Source organism: Macrobrachium rosenbergii, chromosome 28, assembly GCF_040412425.1.
Source record: "Macrobrachium rosenbergii isolate ZJJX-2024 chromosome 28, ASM4041242v1, whole genome shotgun sequence".
Taxonomy (NCBI): domain Eukaryota; kingdom Metazoa; phylum Arthropoda; class Malacostraca; order Decapoda; family Palaemonidae; genus Macrobrachium; species Macrobrachium rosenbergii.
Window position 1 is genome coordinate 14,312,659 of NC_089768.1, and position 17,342 is coordinate 14,330,000.

Genomic DNA, 17,342 nt, shown 5'->3' on the forward strand with positions numbered 1-17,342 from the left:
ATTTAGTCATGAAAATGATATGAAAATACAGTAATTAGTGAATATTTCTCAGTGAAAAATACATAAATGGGCGAATTTTCCGTGAATAATGGGTAGAAACGTTCCATAGAAAATCCACGAATACAGAGTCACGAATAGTGAGACCATGAATACAAGAGAGTTTACTGTATATATATATATATATATATATATATATATATATATATATATATATATATATATATATATATATATATATATATATATATATATATATATATACAGGCAGTCCCAGTTATCGGTGGGGTTCCGTTTCTGAGGGTGTGATGATAACCGAAAATCACCACTAACCCGGTTATCAGTGCCTCTGTTAAGTATGTATCAGCGCCAATACCCAATTTTAGCGCCGAAAATTGCCGATTTTTGTCGCTAGACAAGCGCCACAAAACCGGATAGCTGTTAACCGAGCCATGTTAACCGGGGACTGCCTGTATATATATATATATATATATATATATATATATATATATATATATATATATATATATATATATATATATATATATACATATATGTGTGTGTGTGTGTGTGTGTGTGTGTGTATAAAGAACCCATCACCTAAACTAAATCACTATACTAACTATATCTTTGTGACATAAAAGTAAGTATTAGCAGCTCACAAAATTACCTTTACCAAGGTCGAACTTGTTAACAATAAACAGAAAGACTTTTGGAAAAATAGTTATAACACCTAAGTTAACAGGGAACTGAAGAAGTCACCATTTACTCAAAAGACTTGGCACTCCAGGGCCTGGTGAGAAAATCACACCAAAATGCTAATTATGAGAAAAGTGAACACTTGCTAATACTACCTACACCCATAAGAATGAGTTCTTAATAAATGCTAACTGAGAAAAGTGAACACTTGTTAATACTACCTACGCCCATAACAATGAGTTCTTAATAAATGCAAACATAGTATGACTGAGAAAAACTCTTTACATAAAAAGAGCCCCAGTAAACTGAATTTTCCTTAAAACACTATTGTGGACTATGTACAAAATACAGTATCTGACACGCAAAAACTGACTCTAGCTAACAACACAGGCACTGCTGAACCTGATGCATGCTCTGCCAGGTGGAACTGGAAGGATTCTTCTCTTGTGATCAGTATGGAGGATTGTGTACCATACAATAAGGCATATGCAAAGTAAAGGGTTTGAGATGGAACAAATCTCATATTGTCTTATAAGAGTAATGAATTCCATTTCACTGGACAGTAAACAAATACATGGACGAAACTGATATGCTAAAGTCCAAAGACATATAGTAGTTATAAGTTCCAATGAATTTCCAGCTATTTTCCAAAGAATATTTCTTTTACTGATTTACTTAAATTCATTGATCTTTTAAAAAATACTAATAAAAATCACTTCTACATATAAAATTACAAAGTGCTGTATATACAAACCTAAACACACACATAACCAGTAAACATCAGCAGATATCTAGCCTAATCAGAATTCTACACATTAGCACCTGCCTGATACTACCTAAAATTCAGTATAGAATCATGCACGTATAGCATATATAATGTAATTATGCTTCATGTGGTTATTAGTCAAAATGCAAAAATTGATAAGATTTCATCAAGAACTAGGCTTGATATCTCCACCTAGAACCCCTTAAGATCAAGCCTGTCACATGTACATATATAAGTGGTAAAGCTGTACTAAAAATCAATACTACATCCAAATTATGAATTTATTTCTATGGTTCCAGTCTAAGAATTAAAAACACTGCATGAAATTGATGTAAGCAAAATTTCAACACTCACTCAGAAAAAGTTTTTTTTTTTGCATAGGAATGAGAGACCTTTTAAGAATTCTTATTTACAACCACACACATTCAATATCCATTTTAATACATGCTGTATACCTTTAATCAAACTGAAACAAAAACGATAGCAAAAAGCCAAATTCTCTGTTACTTACAACACTTGGATGTGCTTCAGGTGGCTGTGATTTATCAGGTGGTTGAGCACTAACCCTAGTCACAGAAGGAACGACCTTTTTCTCTTTAGCTGATTTAATACCTTTATCCTCCAAATGATCCATCTCTTCAACTATAGGAGTCATAGCATGAGCCAATGATTTTCTCCTTACCTCTTGTGGCTCTTTGCTTGGGTCTGTATACATAGCAACAGGCTGAAATATTAAAAGGATCAAGAATGAAATTTGTAGCATCACTGACAGAAACTTTCTAGCTTAAGATGAATAATGGATTAGAATTTTTCATGTATGAAGCACATGACAGAATATTCAGGAAAGAATTAACATGATTAAATGTTCACCTGAAAGTTTTCATAACTATACATTCCTGAAGCATATATAATAAAAATATCAGAAATGATGTCACATAATGGAACATGATATTTCCTTAATCATAACATACAAATACAAATTTTGTATGCCTTTTACACAAAGACCAATGGATGCGTCTTAGTTCAGTCCGCTGGAGGATATGGGGATTAAATAGAGTATAGTCAGTGCACAATTTCAAAGGGTGCTAGTGAAACCCTTCCATCGTGATGGATTCCTTTCAAGAAATTTTTTCTTCTCAAATATGGCTACTATTAGGCATTTGAGAAATTCCAGCTGCCATAGCAGGCGAAGGATCTATTTCATGTTCAGTCTTCTGTTTGTGTTTCAGTGCCATGTCATAACTTTTGGTTATATTTTAAGTCATTTAACAGATCCTATAGTAATATGCTCTGTGCATAACCTGTCATGGGCTTCCTCCTCCATTCTGAAGTTGAGATAAATCTCATTTGGTTTAGTACCCAAGTGGAGTTTCAACATCTGGCATCAAATACTGTGTGAAGTTTCTGTCACTCGTCCACTGCATAAGTTATCATTACATGCAGTCCCCAGGTTAAGTCAGGTTCAAGTTACGTCATTCCAGAATTACAGTGCTTGCCTCACAGCGCCGTTAACGCTGATTTTTTTGGTGCCATAAGTGGATACAAGGCACCATTATCCGCTTTACGGTACCATTACCCAGACTTATGCCACTTACAGCACCTTTAACAGCACTGTAAGCGCTATTTATTCCCATTATAATTATGATGCTTTGGGTTATGGCGATTTTTGGCTTATGGCACGCCACCGGGGATGTAACCCCTGCTGTAAATCGGGGACTGCCTGTACAAACTTTAGAAGTGCAGCAGAGCTTGTAAGAACTGGAACACTGCACTGGTTTCTGTTTCAGAACTAAATTCTATCCTTTCATTTTTGATGTTAACAAAGGAAGGTACTTCAGGGTCTTCAAAGGTTAGAATGGTTAGAATAATCATCAGTGCCTTAATGATTTCAAGTAACTTCAGTGACTCTTTTGAACACTCGCCATACCACTATCATGTGTTTATGTGAAGGGGCGTAAAACATTGCGATTTTAGCCAAATCAGGTAATGGCCCCAGATTGAATGGTGCCTACTTCCATAAATAAAAATATTTTTATTTATACAGAGGTTGGAGTTCTCTCCCTTGCAGTTTCAAGGGGCACATTGGTTGTCATAGTTTTCTTTGATATGTAACATTAATCTCTGATCTCAAAGGTTCCTCTGTATAAGATCAAGGGTTCCTCTGTATATACCAATCAATGGGCCTAAATAAATCCAAATTTTGGAGCTTACTTACTAACAGCCTCAATGATAGAATTATTAATCCTTAAGTTCCTAAATTACAGCTTATTAAAAGGGCCCCTTAGCTGCTGGTGGAAGGGACATCGAGCCAAGCTGTCTGCCCTTAGCTCCTCATTGGACGGGTTGGTATCGTTCTCGGCTAGCACTCTGCTGGGCCCGCGTTTGATTCCCCGACCGGCCAATGAAGGATTAGAGAAATTTATTTCTGGTGACAGAAATTTATTTCTCATTATAATGTGGTTCGGATTCCACAATAAGCTGTAGGTCCCATTGCTAGGTAACCAATTGGTTCATAGCTACATAAAATAAATCTAATCCTTCGGGCCAGCCCTAGGAAAACTGTTAATCAGCTCAGTGGTCTGGTTAAACTAAGGTATACTAAACTTTTGCCCTTCTTTTCCTTGATGGAAGTTCATTTCAACAGTATACATACATACAAACATACATACAGTACATACATACGTGTATATATAAGTGAACCCCATAGGAAAATGACAGGCAGAACCATCTGGTATTCAATTTTATTCATGTTTTCGGATTTTGTATGGCTAAACTTTCATATCTCTTGTAGTTAGGTCTATGTTTTAGTTTGTGACTACTTGATCCCAGATTATCCTGGATTATCTTTCTGTTTATCACCCTCTGACAGTTGACCATCTGGTATTCTTGTTCTTTTTGTTTACTTTGTAACCTTCTATTCATCTGCGTCTCATTTGAGCCCAGATGATGCGTTAATAAACATGAAAGCGCTTGGTACTGAACTTCTGCCTGTCATTTTCCTGTGGGATTCGCTTATCCACTGAAGTCACATCCATCTACTGTGATTTTTTAAGAATACACACACACATATATATATATATATATATATATATATGTGTGTGTGTGTGTAATGTGTGTGTGTGTGTGTGTGTGTGTGTGTGTGTGTGTGTGTGTGTGTGTATATATATTGTCAAGGAATCCACTGCCGAAAGCAAACCCAAACCTCCAAACTGTGTTCCACCCCCCAAAAAAACGTAATTTGGCACTGCCATCTAAATGAGGAGGGCGTGAGAAACTCAGCCCCTATGTAAATTTCTCTCCATGCTCACCTTTTGGTGCATCTGTTTATCTTTTCTAAAGGTCTGGTGACTGCTTGAATTACCTCTTTTCAGATAAAAGGCAAATGGAGACGAAGCCTGCTGAAAATCTGCCAGAAAGGTTGAGTTCCCATAAAACTGGCGAACATGGGTTGCCAGAAGTCACCAGGATTTGGGAAAGATCCTAACATAGAAAACAAGAGCACGACCACCATGCTTGCAGCGACAGTTACCTCTGGGAGTAGAAAGAAAATATGCCCCCAAGGTCATACAAGGAGAGGAACTGCAGTAGAAAACTGAGTAGAAAACCCACACACAAGTCCCTTGCATAGCCCCTTTATTGAGCTGTCCCGATTCACGTGGTCACCTCTCAGACCACACAGTAGCATTACCTATGCATTTTCCCATTAAAATCACCCCTCCAGAACTGGTGAAATTCGACGAGGCCCCTCCATCGCTCTGTTATAAGGTAACGTCCTGACTAGAAGCTTTTTCAACGGTCACATATCTTTAATCTCCAACTGCACTTTCATTTTCTTTTTGAAGCATGAGTTATTACAAAGACCTGGCTCATTTAGACCAGTGTAGATTTTAATGCAAATATATCATACCAGAATCAAGTTATCTTGGCACCTTCTGTGCATCCCTCGGTTCTCCCAAGATCGTTATAATTATCCTTGTGTAACCGCTGGCATTATCAAATTGCAGACGGTACATCAGCGGTGGGACCATCAACTTCGCTTGTGCTTCTTGCAGTGGAAAGGCCAATGCAATCAATTCTTCAGTATCCCTTTCAAGAGGATTAACCATAGACTATTCAATTTCAACCAATGATAACTAACCACATGGCATCCATGTTGGATCTGCCTATCTTTCCCCAGTCTTCTGATTGACATGTTGAATTGTAAATATATTCTATTTAAAGTAAACCCAAGTGTTTATCTGAAAAGCCCCTTGTTGGCTGTGGGCCCTCAACCCAACTGTTTTTTTTTCTTTTACGATTCCTACCTGACTTAGAGTTTGCAGTCAGATTGTTTCAAGTCCCCCTGTTCAAGAGCTAGACCCCAGATTAGGCCCCTGAATGAGGAAACCAGTAAGTAGATCAGGTAAGATCTTAAAATAAATATATATATATATATATATATATATATATATATATATATATATATATATATATATATATATATATATATATATATATATATACACAGTATATAAATATATATACAGTGAACCCCACATTATATAAATAGTGGGGATCCCCATATTCGTACCTCATCCCCCCACGAATAGCTAAAATCTGCGAATACTTAAAACCCATTTAAAAACACTTAGAACTGACCATTTTGATTGTTTAAAAACAAGAAAAACCCTGTAAAAATGCCTATAGCTGAGTATTTTAACAGTTTTATCACAAAAAGTGCATTTATTCATGAAAATTATATGAAAATACAGCAATTAATGAATATTTATCAGTGAAAAATACATGAATGAAGAATTTTCCATGAGTAATGGGTAGATATGTTCCACAGAGAAACCTGCGAATCGTGAGTCTGCAAATCCAGGGTTTACTGTATGTATATATGTGTGTGTATATATATACATTATATATATATAATATATATATATATATATATATATATATATATATATATATATATATATATATATATATATATATATATATATATATATATATATATATATATATATATATATATATATATATATATTCAGTGGACCACCACTTATTTGTGGTTCAGTAATTACAGATTCAGTTATTTGCAGATTTTTCTGTGATGCATTTTTTCAATAAATGGCAGAAAATTCAGCAATTCATGGATGTTTCCATCAAAAAATATTCACTGACTACTGTATTTTCATGTTATTTTGTGACTAAATTCATTCTTTATCACAAAAAATGCTTTTAGTCACAAAAATAATGTAAAAATAGGCAGTTATAGTATAAGCATTTTTAGAGGGGTATTTGGTGTTCCCGTTATTAAAATACAGTACACAGTTATAAGCATTTTTAGAGAGGTTCCAATATATTATGGATTTTTGGTATTTGCGGGGAGCTGTGGTACCTAAACCCCCAAATATGAGGGTCAACTACATACTGTATATATATATATATATATATATATATATATATATATATATATATATATATATATATATATATATATATATATATATATATATATATATATATATATATATATATATATATATATATATATATATATATATATATATATATATATATATATATATATATATATATATATATGCATACATACATATATATAGATATATATATATATATATATATATATATATATATATATATATATATATATATATATATACACACACACACACACATATATATATATATATATAATTTAAAAAAAGTACTACATTGTACTATTTTCAAAAATGTAAAGTAAGATCCACAGGTTATAAGGCTTGTGTATTAAAATATATATGTACAAAAACTTAAAGCTTTCATCCAACTACTGTGGACTTGTTCACGAAAATGGGGTATAACAGACGACACAGGAAGCAAAGTAAAGCTGGAAAAGAAAAATAAAAACAACCAGTACAAAAGTGGAACTGTTAATCAAGTTGCAAGGCTGTTTTCAATTCTAAAATTCTACAAGAACTCAGTGGAAGAAACCTGGGTCTTCCACTCAAGAGTCAATTATTATGACTATTATATATTAAAGCAGTTTAACCAGACCACTGAGCTGACTTTCAGCTCTCATAGGGCTGGCCTGAAGGATTAGATTATAATACCAGGTCTAGGTCTGAGGCTAATCACTAGGACCCAGTAGATCATTCAGTACAATGATGAACGAATTAAAATGAAGTTAACATGATGATTTTGTTCTAAAGTACTAATTTAATTTTTGAAAGAATGTAAAAGGCTAGAAATATTTCTATAGTTATTTATACCAGCCCATTTGCATTTCTCTTCACTTATAACTGTTTTCTTAATAATGTCCAGATTTCCATGAAAGATATCATTTAACATAATAAGGACACCTTCAATACACCTTCAAATGATAACCAGGAGAATTATGACCAAAGTGAAATTTTTTCAAATATTACAAGCATCCCTGGTTTTTAAGCATTTGTCATAAAAGACTACCACAGCCTGATAAAATATGAATATCACACAAAAAGTTCCATCTTACAGGAAATTTAACAGTTAACGAAAATACAAAATTATCAATTACAGCTTCCTATAACATACAAATCCAAATGAGACTTACCTTATCTAGGAGATCTATGATATCAGATTGGGCTTTCTTGGCTTCCTTCGTAACTTCCTCGGGTAGCGGTGTCACTGGTTTATCAGTGGGGTCCAAAAATATTTCAATATCAGCTGGACCCTGTGGATAAAAGAGATGGTCACAATAGTATAATTACAACCTTTTCACTTTAAATGAACTTTCTTTTAGTTTTATAACGCTATCTCCTGACTTATGTATACACACCAGAATCAAACCAGAAGCATGGCAAAAATAAATTAATCTCTCTGAAACTGACTAAACTGATACTTTCTCAGACAACTTGAATCCAACACATGGGTTCTGCAAGCCAAGATCTACTTGGAACCTTTTCCTCCCTATCTTTTTACATTTTGTTTTCACACTCACAAGAATGATTAAATCCTCTGTTGCTCAAGAGCATTAGAGGCTGTAATATAATTTTAGAGTGCTCTGCATCACTGCTCTTGTTGTTCTACCTGTTAATGTTGTTTTTGCTTGCAAATATTTTTTTGTTTAGTGTCTTTAATTACTTTTTCTTTTGTGTTTTATCAGTTTTTACACACAGGTCTTCTATTTTGCAATACAATAGTCACCACCACTTTCATTTTTAAATTCCTGAATTATATATGAAAATACAGTAATCCTTCAATTATCCGAAGGGCTATGTAGACATCTGACTGATAAAGCTTGTTTCGTGTTGTTATACTTACATTGTTTTATTTATATTTAACGCTACTGTATTCTCATTTATACTGTATATTTACAGTATTTTCTCATTTTTTACTTTTACAACCCAAAAGATAAACGCAAACATGTACGTAGGGTACGAGAGAGAGAGAGAGAGAGAGAGAGAGAGAGAGAGAGAGAGAGAGAGAGAGAGAGAGAGAGAGAGAGAGAGAGAGAGAGAGAGAGAGAACGACAACTGGGGTATCACAAACGTTAAAGCCTATAACACAAACACCCCTTCCCATTTTTTTTATTTTACACTACTGTATTCTCACTTTTATTTTTCATTTTTATGTGTTTTGTCATAATTTTCATGATATAAAACAAATCAATTGGTTTTACAACTCAAAAAAGATAAATAACTCATTCAAGATCCCTTAGTGTGTGAGTGTGCAACACACACTCCTTCCCTTTTTTATTCTTATTTTATGCTATTCTCATTTTTATTTTTACTGTATATTTTCTCGTTTTTTATTTGTGTGTGTTTTATTATAATTTTCATGGCATAATGGATGAAAAACCAATCAAATTTACAACCCACAAAAGATAAATGCATTCGATACCCCATAAGGTGTGCATAATAGCCAAGACAAGTTATGAACAGCTGAACGTGTTGCCATCATCTACAATGCACATTCTAAATTTTTTAGAGATAAAATATCAAAAAAGATCAAATATTCTCTTGTGTACTGTTATGATGTGTGTGATAAACATACAGTCAATTAAACTTGTAGTGGAATACTGTACACTAAATCCAGCAAAGAAAATAAAGGCAACATGTGATAATGCTCTAAGAAACACACAAACATGCAAAAAATGAAAGAGGTATGCAGAGAGATTGCTACTGGCTTAAAAGTATGACATTACTTAACATGTCATGAAGTGTCACTTTGTTTATCGCTTCTTATTTGCCAGTACACATACACTGTAAATCTAATAGCATATGGTAGAAGGTGCGTGGGTGGGCAAGCACTCATTTTTTTTTTTTTTTCTCACAATTGGGGAAACATATACATCATTGTGATTTTTTGCTTTTTTAATGGCTGATAGGCATATGTGTCATGAACATATCTTACTCTAATTGGCTAATAGCATATGGAAGAAGGTGCGTGGGTAGGCAAGCACTCAATTTTTTTTTGTTTCTCACAACTGGGGAAACATATACAGTGCATCATTGTGATTTTTTGCTTTTTTAATGGCTGATAGGCATATGTGTCATGAACATATCTTACTCTAATTGGCTACATCCAGAAAGTATCATTACACTTGGTAACAAAGAGTGTTTTCCCTTTTTGTACAGTCGTGTGATCAGTTGCTTGTTTGAACTGTTTGCGAGAGGAATGCTTTTGCAATGCTGTACCCCGAGCACATGGCTTTCACTGCCTTGCCCGCAGCATTGCAAGTCCTGCTTGTGTTGTGTATGGTGCTGTGTATTATTTGTAAGGCCCCATCTCGCCCAAGAGGGTAATGAAGGTGTTGACCCTTCAACAGAAACTAGAAATTTTTGGGAGCATTGAGTGGATGGTCTAGGTCAGTATCATGGAGGATATGGCACTGCTCTGTCAAACTTGCATGATATTAAGACTTGTCAAGACAAGCTGAAGAAGTACATGACAGGGAAGAAGACCGTCAAAAGTCAGGCCCGAAAGGTCATGGCAAAAGGCCATTATGAGGACTGAGGAGTCAACCTTGGATGTGGTTTTGTCGACAGCGGGCTGCTGGCATGAACAAACGTGGTGCTGAGTTGAAACTTGCAGTTACAATGTCCACACTCCTGCATAAGGTTGCAAATTTTGAGGTGTCTGAGGTTGGTTTTTTTAGTTTAAAATTTGGCATGGAACAAGAAGACTCGTGGGGAAGCTCTGGATGCTTCCAAGGAGGGAATAGAAGGACTTCACCAGACACTGCAAGACCTGATGGGTGTTGTTTTAGGACATATCTGCAACACTGACAAAACTGGTTTATTCTATCACTTCTTACCCACTACAGTAACACCTTGGCTGATGATAAAGAAAAGAACTTACTAGGTTGAAAGCTTTCCAAGCAATGCATTTCAGCTTTGTTGAAAGCTTTCCAAGCAATGCATTTCAGCTTTAAGTGCAAATGCTAATGGTTAGCATTGTTGCAAACAAGCAGTTGGACATGCAAAGCAACTACATGTTCTGCATGGGTTGATGGATAGGCCCCCAGTGATTTAGTATCATTCAGTGAAGCTTGGTTCACCTCCAGGATCGAACCAATAGGTTCCATTATTGTTTTTGTAAGGACATTATTCATCATCAGACACAGGTCCTTAGCATTGCTAGATATCGGGTGATGGCTTTTCTTCTCATGGACAATGCGCCTGTGCATCCTAATACAACCCAGTTGGTTGGTGACGAAGGTCACATTATGGTCCAGTTTAATTTAATGAGTTCCTTAAAATAACTCACATTTATTCTGATTCAACTTGTGTATCTCCCTCCCCAAACACTTAACATAAAGCCTCTGTGTATCCACACCAATGCCACTGCTACTGGCACTCAAGCAATGCACAAAAACTACTGAAGTATCTCCACAGCTGACCACCAGTGATGACAACCTCAGCTCTATAATTACATCAAAACTTACAAAATTTAATCAATTTGGCCTATGGTTAAACCTAGCCAACAAACAAAGACACTATGTCTCAAAATTACTAAAATAGTGGGTGATAGGATGGCCTGATGAGACACATGCCGTAATTTTCAAGTTGTGTCCCTTATGGCTCATACCTATCCAAATACAGTCAGGCAGGTCATACGAGTAGGCAGAAATTCCTACTAATAATTTTGTCAATAATAATTATAGAAGAATAGTATCTGGTTCACAGACTGTTGGGTAAGCATTAACATATTAACCAAAATCTGGCCAGAAAGCAATAAACCTTCTTGTGGATAACACAAGGCAGAGCCCTACTCTTGGTTCTTGAGCATACATCCAAGCAGGACCAAGAAAATAAACGTGGATGTCTTTGTAATAAGACTTGACAAGTAACACAGCAATACCAAATTACCCACTGTTTTTAACTTTTGAAACATTACCCACAAGCAGTATGTAGTAGCATTTGCAATTTTGTAACCTGATTCTCATAACAAGAGCTACTAGGGTCTGCATGTATAATTGTCTTCAATAATTTTACATTAGATTCTATATGAAGTTATTTAGCTAATTTAATGCTTTTTCCCAAAGAGCCATTTTGTAGCAAAGAAGTTAGTCAAGCAATTTTCCTTTCTTCTTGCCTTTCTTTCTCCCCTTTATTTTCTACTTCCTCCATTCAATTCTCCTTCCCTGTTTCCTGCAGCTCCTCTTCCTCATTTCTTATATTCCCTTCTTCATGGTTCTCTTTCCCTTCATTCTTTCCTTCTTTATGTTATTTTCTTTTCTTTTTATGTTCTTGATTTTTGCAACCTTTTCCATCTCATTCCCACTCCCCCTTCCCTCCTTTTATTCAAAACCTTTTCCTCTTTTTATTTTTTGCTAATTTTTTCTTCTTCCTACCTTATTGTATCTCCTCTTTCTCCTTCTCCCTTTCCTTTTTTCCATGCCTTCCCCTCCACAACTGCTTATTCATCCTCCTCTTGTCTTTCTCTTAATTCTCATCATTCATCTTTTTTTAATTTCTTCCTTTTCAATTTCCTTTCTAGTTTCTCTCTTCATTTATTTCTTTTTCTTTTCTTTGCCATTCTTCTCTTCTTTTTTTATTTCCCCCTTTTCATTTTCATACTTTGTCTCTTCCAAGTTTTCCCTGTTTTTCATTCTCATTCTCCTTTCCTGCCTAATCTTCATCCTTTTCATATCTTGTTTTATTGCTTCCTCCATACTCCTTTTCTTCATGCCACTTTCTTTTTCCATCTCTTCATACCCACCTTCTTGTTCTCAACATGATTGCATTTTTATCTGCATTACTTTCTAGCCCAATCTTATTTACTGTCCTTTATACCTCAATGCAGTTTTTGGAACTTTTTAACATTTTCTTCATTTTGATATTTTTTGTTTTTATTTCTGCTTCCCCATTCATGTTTTGTCCTCCTTCCCTGACTCTTCCATTTACTTCCTTGACTCTTCTGTTTTTTATTCTTCACAGTTCCCTCCTTTTCATTCTCCTCTCAGCATCTTTCTTTTTATTCTCAACTGACTTTTCCTCTTATATTTTTCCTAAACTTTTCACTCCTTTTTTTTCCCTATTTTATCCACCCCTTTTTCTTCCAGCTCGTTTCCCTTTTACGCCATAATTCTTCCTCCTACATATTGTTGTCCTCCTTTCATATGCAAATCATCTTTCCTTTCTTGTTTCTCTATATCCATTGTTCTGTTCCATCGCCATTTTCCTCCTTCGCTTGTTTTCCTCCCACTTTTTTTTCTCGTTCAATAAAGAAGTACATTCCAAATTCATTTCTCTGAAATATCTTAATTATCTTTGTAAAAGCAAAGTTTAAATCTGTATTATTTAATTCTGAGTTGATCACTGCAATGCACCCTTTGGCCATCCAAGGACACAACCCCTTTGGAAACCTTAGCTGCGTTCTGTGGAATCATGTCATATTAGACATTAAAAACCATAAACTCTACGTTAGACTGTATATTTTGAATTAATTTAAGTGACCCAGTGGTTGGCTTCAAACTAGGGTTCCCTCCAGGTGCCACCACATACAGAACCCTAGCAACGCCATGCTGGTCTGCCTCTGGAGGGCCAGTGGAGCCTGGATGCATGGCCTGCTATGTGGAACTGGAGGCTTCCTTCTTTTTTTTCAGTACAGTAGAGTATCTGAAACTTTGCACAAAATGACACAAAGCTAATATAAGCTAATGGGTTTGTATTATCAAGAATGTATCTTTTTAAAAATTATGGATTGTAGTGTGCATGTGTTTAATCTTGCTGAAACTTACAAAAACTACTTTCAACAGGGTACATTATGAAATACTATTATTTTTTTACTTCACATATACCAACGCACTCCATGACATCTACATGTAACCAATGACCACTTAACATTTTTAACATTTTTTTAATACCAAATAAGGCATTCCACAACTGAAACATGAACAAAGAAAAATATTGTAAGATTTAGCACTGATTACTCACTTTTAAAACATGATGCTGGCCAATTATTGATTCAATCTTTTTTGACCAAGGGTTGACAAAGCAAAGCCATTCTGTTTCTAACGTGACAAAGCTTCCATTGAAAGTACGAAATCTGTATGGGTTGCTCTTGAACAGCTTTCCTTGGTTAGTAACAACTGAAATGATAAGAAAATATTTATAAAACAAATACCTAATTTTACCCTTTTTCATAAAACTCAGAATTGTAAAAAATGAGTTTTCTTTTATGAATATACCATCAAAACTTTACATGAATACAATAATGAATACAATACAGTCACTGTAGTAAGTTGGAATAAGTATTTTTACATAATATATGTATAGTGTATTAATGTGAAATGATAAAAATTCACCTTGACCTGTTCTATAGAAATATTCTCTAACGATCATAGGAATGTCAGTGAATATATCAACCAGATTGTTTTACTGTTGTCAAGAACATTCTATGCATAATGAAGCTGTGTGAATACATTCTCTCTTCCTTTGCCTGATACTAGGTATTAGGTTCTCAGCACTCAGTTTTTAATGCATCCACAAGAGACTGGAAAACTCTGCGAATATTAAAGATGCACCAACAAAGACCTAATCCATTATCCACTTATTATCCTCAAACCTAAAATTTATGGAAGGTACTGCACTCATAAGCAATAATTTTATAGACTGTCTGTAAAAGTGAATCACTTCATTATGTTTTTACACTAAATATTATTTTTAATTTTACAACTATTAAACTTTGGTACAGCTTTTAATATCATGACACTCCTCAGTATGAAGAGAAAAAAAGAGAACTCTATGAGTTATAGATAGGCTACACAGAAGTTACAAATTGGATAAATAGTACAGAAATACAATAGCACCAACATCAGAAAATAGTAAAATGTAAGAAGTCTAACTATTGCAATAATGCAGGATATGGAGAACTATACATATACTAGTTTATACACATCTTTTCAAAGACTATTATTTAAGCTATCTAAGGAAAGCTGTTCTTGTTCCTGGTGAAGTTAAGAAAAGAATTCACTTTTCCACCCAGAAGGAAATCTCCCTTAAATAAGGTACAGCCACCAGTCAATCAACCACCTTTGTTTAATAAGAAGCTTCATCCCTTAATTAACATCTGCACCCAATCAAAGGGGGAAGAGGACACCACGACAAGACAATGGTGTTTTTATGAAATGTAAAATTGCTGAAAGTCATCAGTCCCCAACCCAAATTTCAGGTCAGGGCCATAAAGCTCCAGAAGGTGCAAGGCAGCTTGAGTACTATGGAGTACAGGCTGTGAAAAAAAAAAAAGGTTAGGAGTTACTACAAGAAATAAAGAGGCTTATCAGATAAGGAAGCAGAAGCTCTATAGGCTCTCTCATAACAGGTCATACATGGTAGCCTATTTAAGGGATGCCACTCTCTAAGCCTGGAAGTCTCTTTAAATTACATCGACCTGTATAACTTCTGAGCTGCTGAATAAAGATCATCTCTCAACAAACTCTTAAGTATGGTCTGATATGCCTCTGGTGCAATCTCCTTCATCTCTAGTGCATGAAAGTTGATGACACTCAAGATGATCTGTTCATCCACCATCTCAGAGACACTGGCTATTCTTGTCTTGTTGCACCCAGTCAAGAACATACTGATATGCCAACCTATGAGCTTGCTAAGGACATATGTAGCTGTGGCAGCTTAAACAAATAAGTCACTCCAAGCTGCGGTGCCCCGAGGCAACAAAATTGACTTGAGACATCAGAGATTGATATAGTCTTGACATGTGATGAGAAGGGGAAAGGAGCAGTCAGTTAACATGACATTTGTGGAAGCAAGAAGACAAAGACCATGAGAAGGCCCAGAAAATTTAGGGGAAAGGGCACAGGCAAAGACTTGGACCGGATGGGAATAAAACCATGATCTGGCATTCTGCCTGTGAGACACATGCCTAAAGAGAGTTGAGAGAACTAAATATGTATAATCCAATAAAAGAAAAATCTGATATAAAAAGAATGAAGATGATGATTTTTCATCTCATCATTTCATCCACTTCAGGCAGTCACCCACAGCATTTTAGTCTTTCTAGGTAGATCAACAACCTGACCATGCCTTCTATAATTATAACAAATATAATAACCCTACCAGCTTGATAAATCCTGGATTCTGGATGACCATACTTCCTTGAATAGGCTGACTGATTTGCACACTGATAATAATTTCCCAATTCAAGAGCTATTTTCTATTTCATTTGTCTTCTCTTTCCAGATGGTTAGCATTGCTGGATAAACAATATACTGTATAAACACTTTCAGGTTCTGAAGACTTCAGTTCAAATTCCATTGGTAACAAAGTTCTTTAAAGAAAAATTCTGTCCATGGAATCTGTAGGATGATCTCTGAAAAGTAAGGGACAAGGGCACCTTGAGGTAGTATATTTGTGATTTGAAAAACCACAATAAATCTTTTGCATATTTTCCCTTGTGCTTTACTGTGCAATGGATGACATAAATAGCAATAAACTATATACAGTATATACATTACTGGAAAGGGAACTCATTGTAATTTTTCATGGCACAGAAAAACTACCATATATAAAGTCTGAGAATTCAGCATTTTGACTAACTATATTGGCTTTCTAATTATTCAAATATACTACAGTAACATACAACTATTCAGATTGCAAATGACACTGACACCTACATCCAAACTAGAAAATTAAGTTCACAAAGTGAGATTAAAGGAACTGGCAACTAAGTTTTGCATGGGTACTGAATTCATGCAAGAAACTGACAATGTCGTAAGCATTTTATGCCAAAACTACCAATCTCTGAGTGTCAAAGCATTATCTATTCCATTGAACAGTTAGCTTCAATGCAAAATTAATTAGAAATAAATTCTAATTTAGAGATCAATAAGATCAAACAGTAATGTACATTATTGATCATTTAAACCACCTCAGGATGCAGCCAGTACTCCATCAAAAGAAAGGCTGTCATCCCTCTACCAACCTGACCGAATTCTATATCAAGTAATAATCTGAGAATCTTTGAAAACAAACGGTGCCCAGGATCAAGAGCAGAATAAAAAAAAATTCATGTAAGGTTTAACCAAAATTACCATTGGGAACAAAGTTGCATGATCCCCATACAATCTCTTTTCTCAAAACAATAAATAGCTTTGGAACTGTGAAGACAGTTACCACCTACTGGTAACAAGAGTCTCAGTCATTTTTATTTTGCTCTGGCCCAGCAATCCTAGTAAATGATTAACCAGAGAATACTGATGCTTCTGGTAACAACCTAAAGTGATGTGAATGAATTTGCTCCTTACAAATACCATAGGGGACTCTGTTAAGAGTGTGAAGGCTCAGCATGTATTTCTGGTTGCACTAATAATTATATCAGCTGTTTTGAAGAAGAATACTCTCTCCCATGCTTTGGTGATAAAAATCCTGGTCTAAATATTTTAAACTCAACA

The 17,342-nt window shown here is 35.0% G+C and overlaps 1 protein-coding gene across 23 annotated transcripts in view; it reads right to left on the minus strand.

Annotated features, from left to right (window-relative positions):
- per (period) overlaps positions 1-17,342 on the minus strand; it is a 221,500-nt gene that overhangs the window by 93,422 nt on the left and 110,736 nt on the right. For all 23 annotated transcript variants that reach the window (XM_067130139.1, XM_067130140.1, XM_067130134.1 and 20 more), the window contains exons 11-13: positions 13,870-14,024; positions 8,040-8,159; positions 1,974-2,186 (exon numbers count right to left, since the gene is read on the minus strand). In XM_067130139.1, coding sequence (XP_066986240.1) covers positions 1,974-2,186; positions 8,040-8,159; positions 13,870-14,024 — 488 coding nt within the window. The remainder of the gene's footprint in view (positions 1-1,973; positions 2,187-8,039; positions 8,160-13,869; positions 14,025-17,342) is intronic.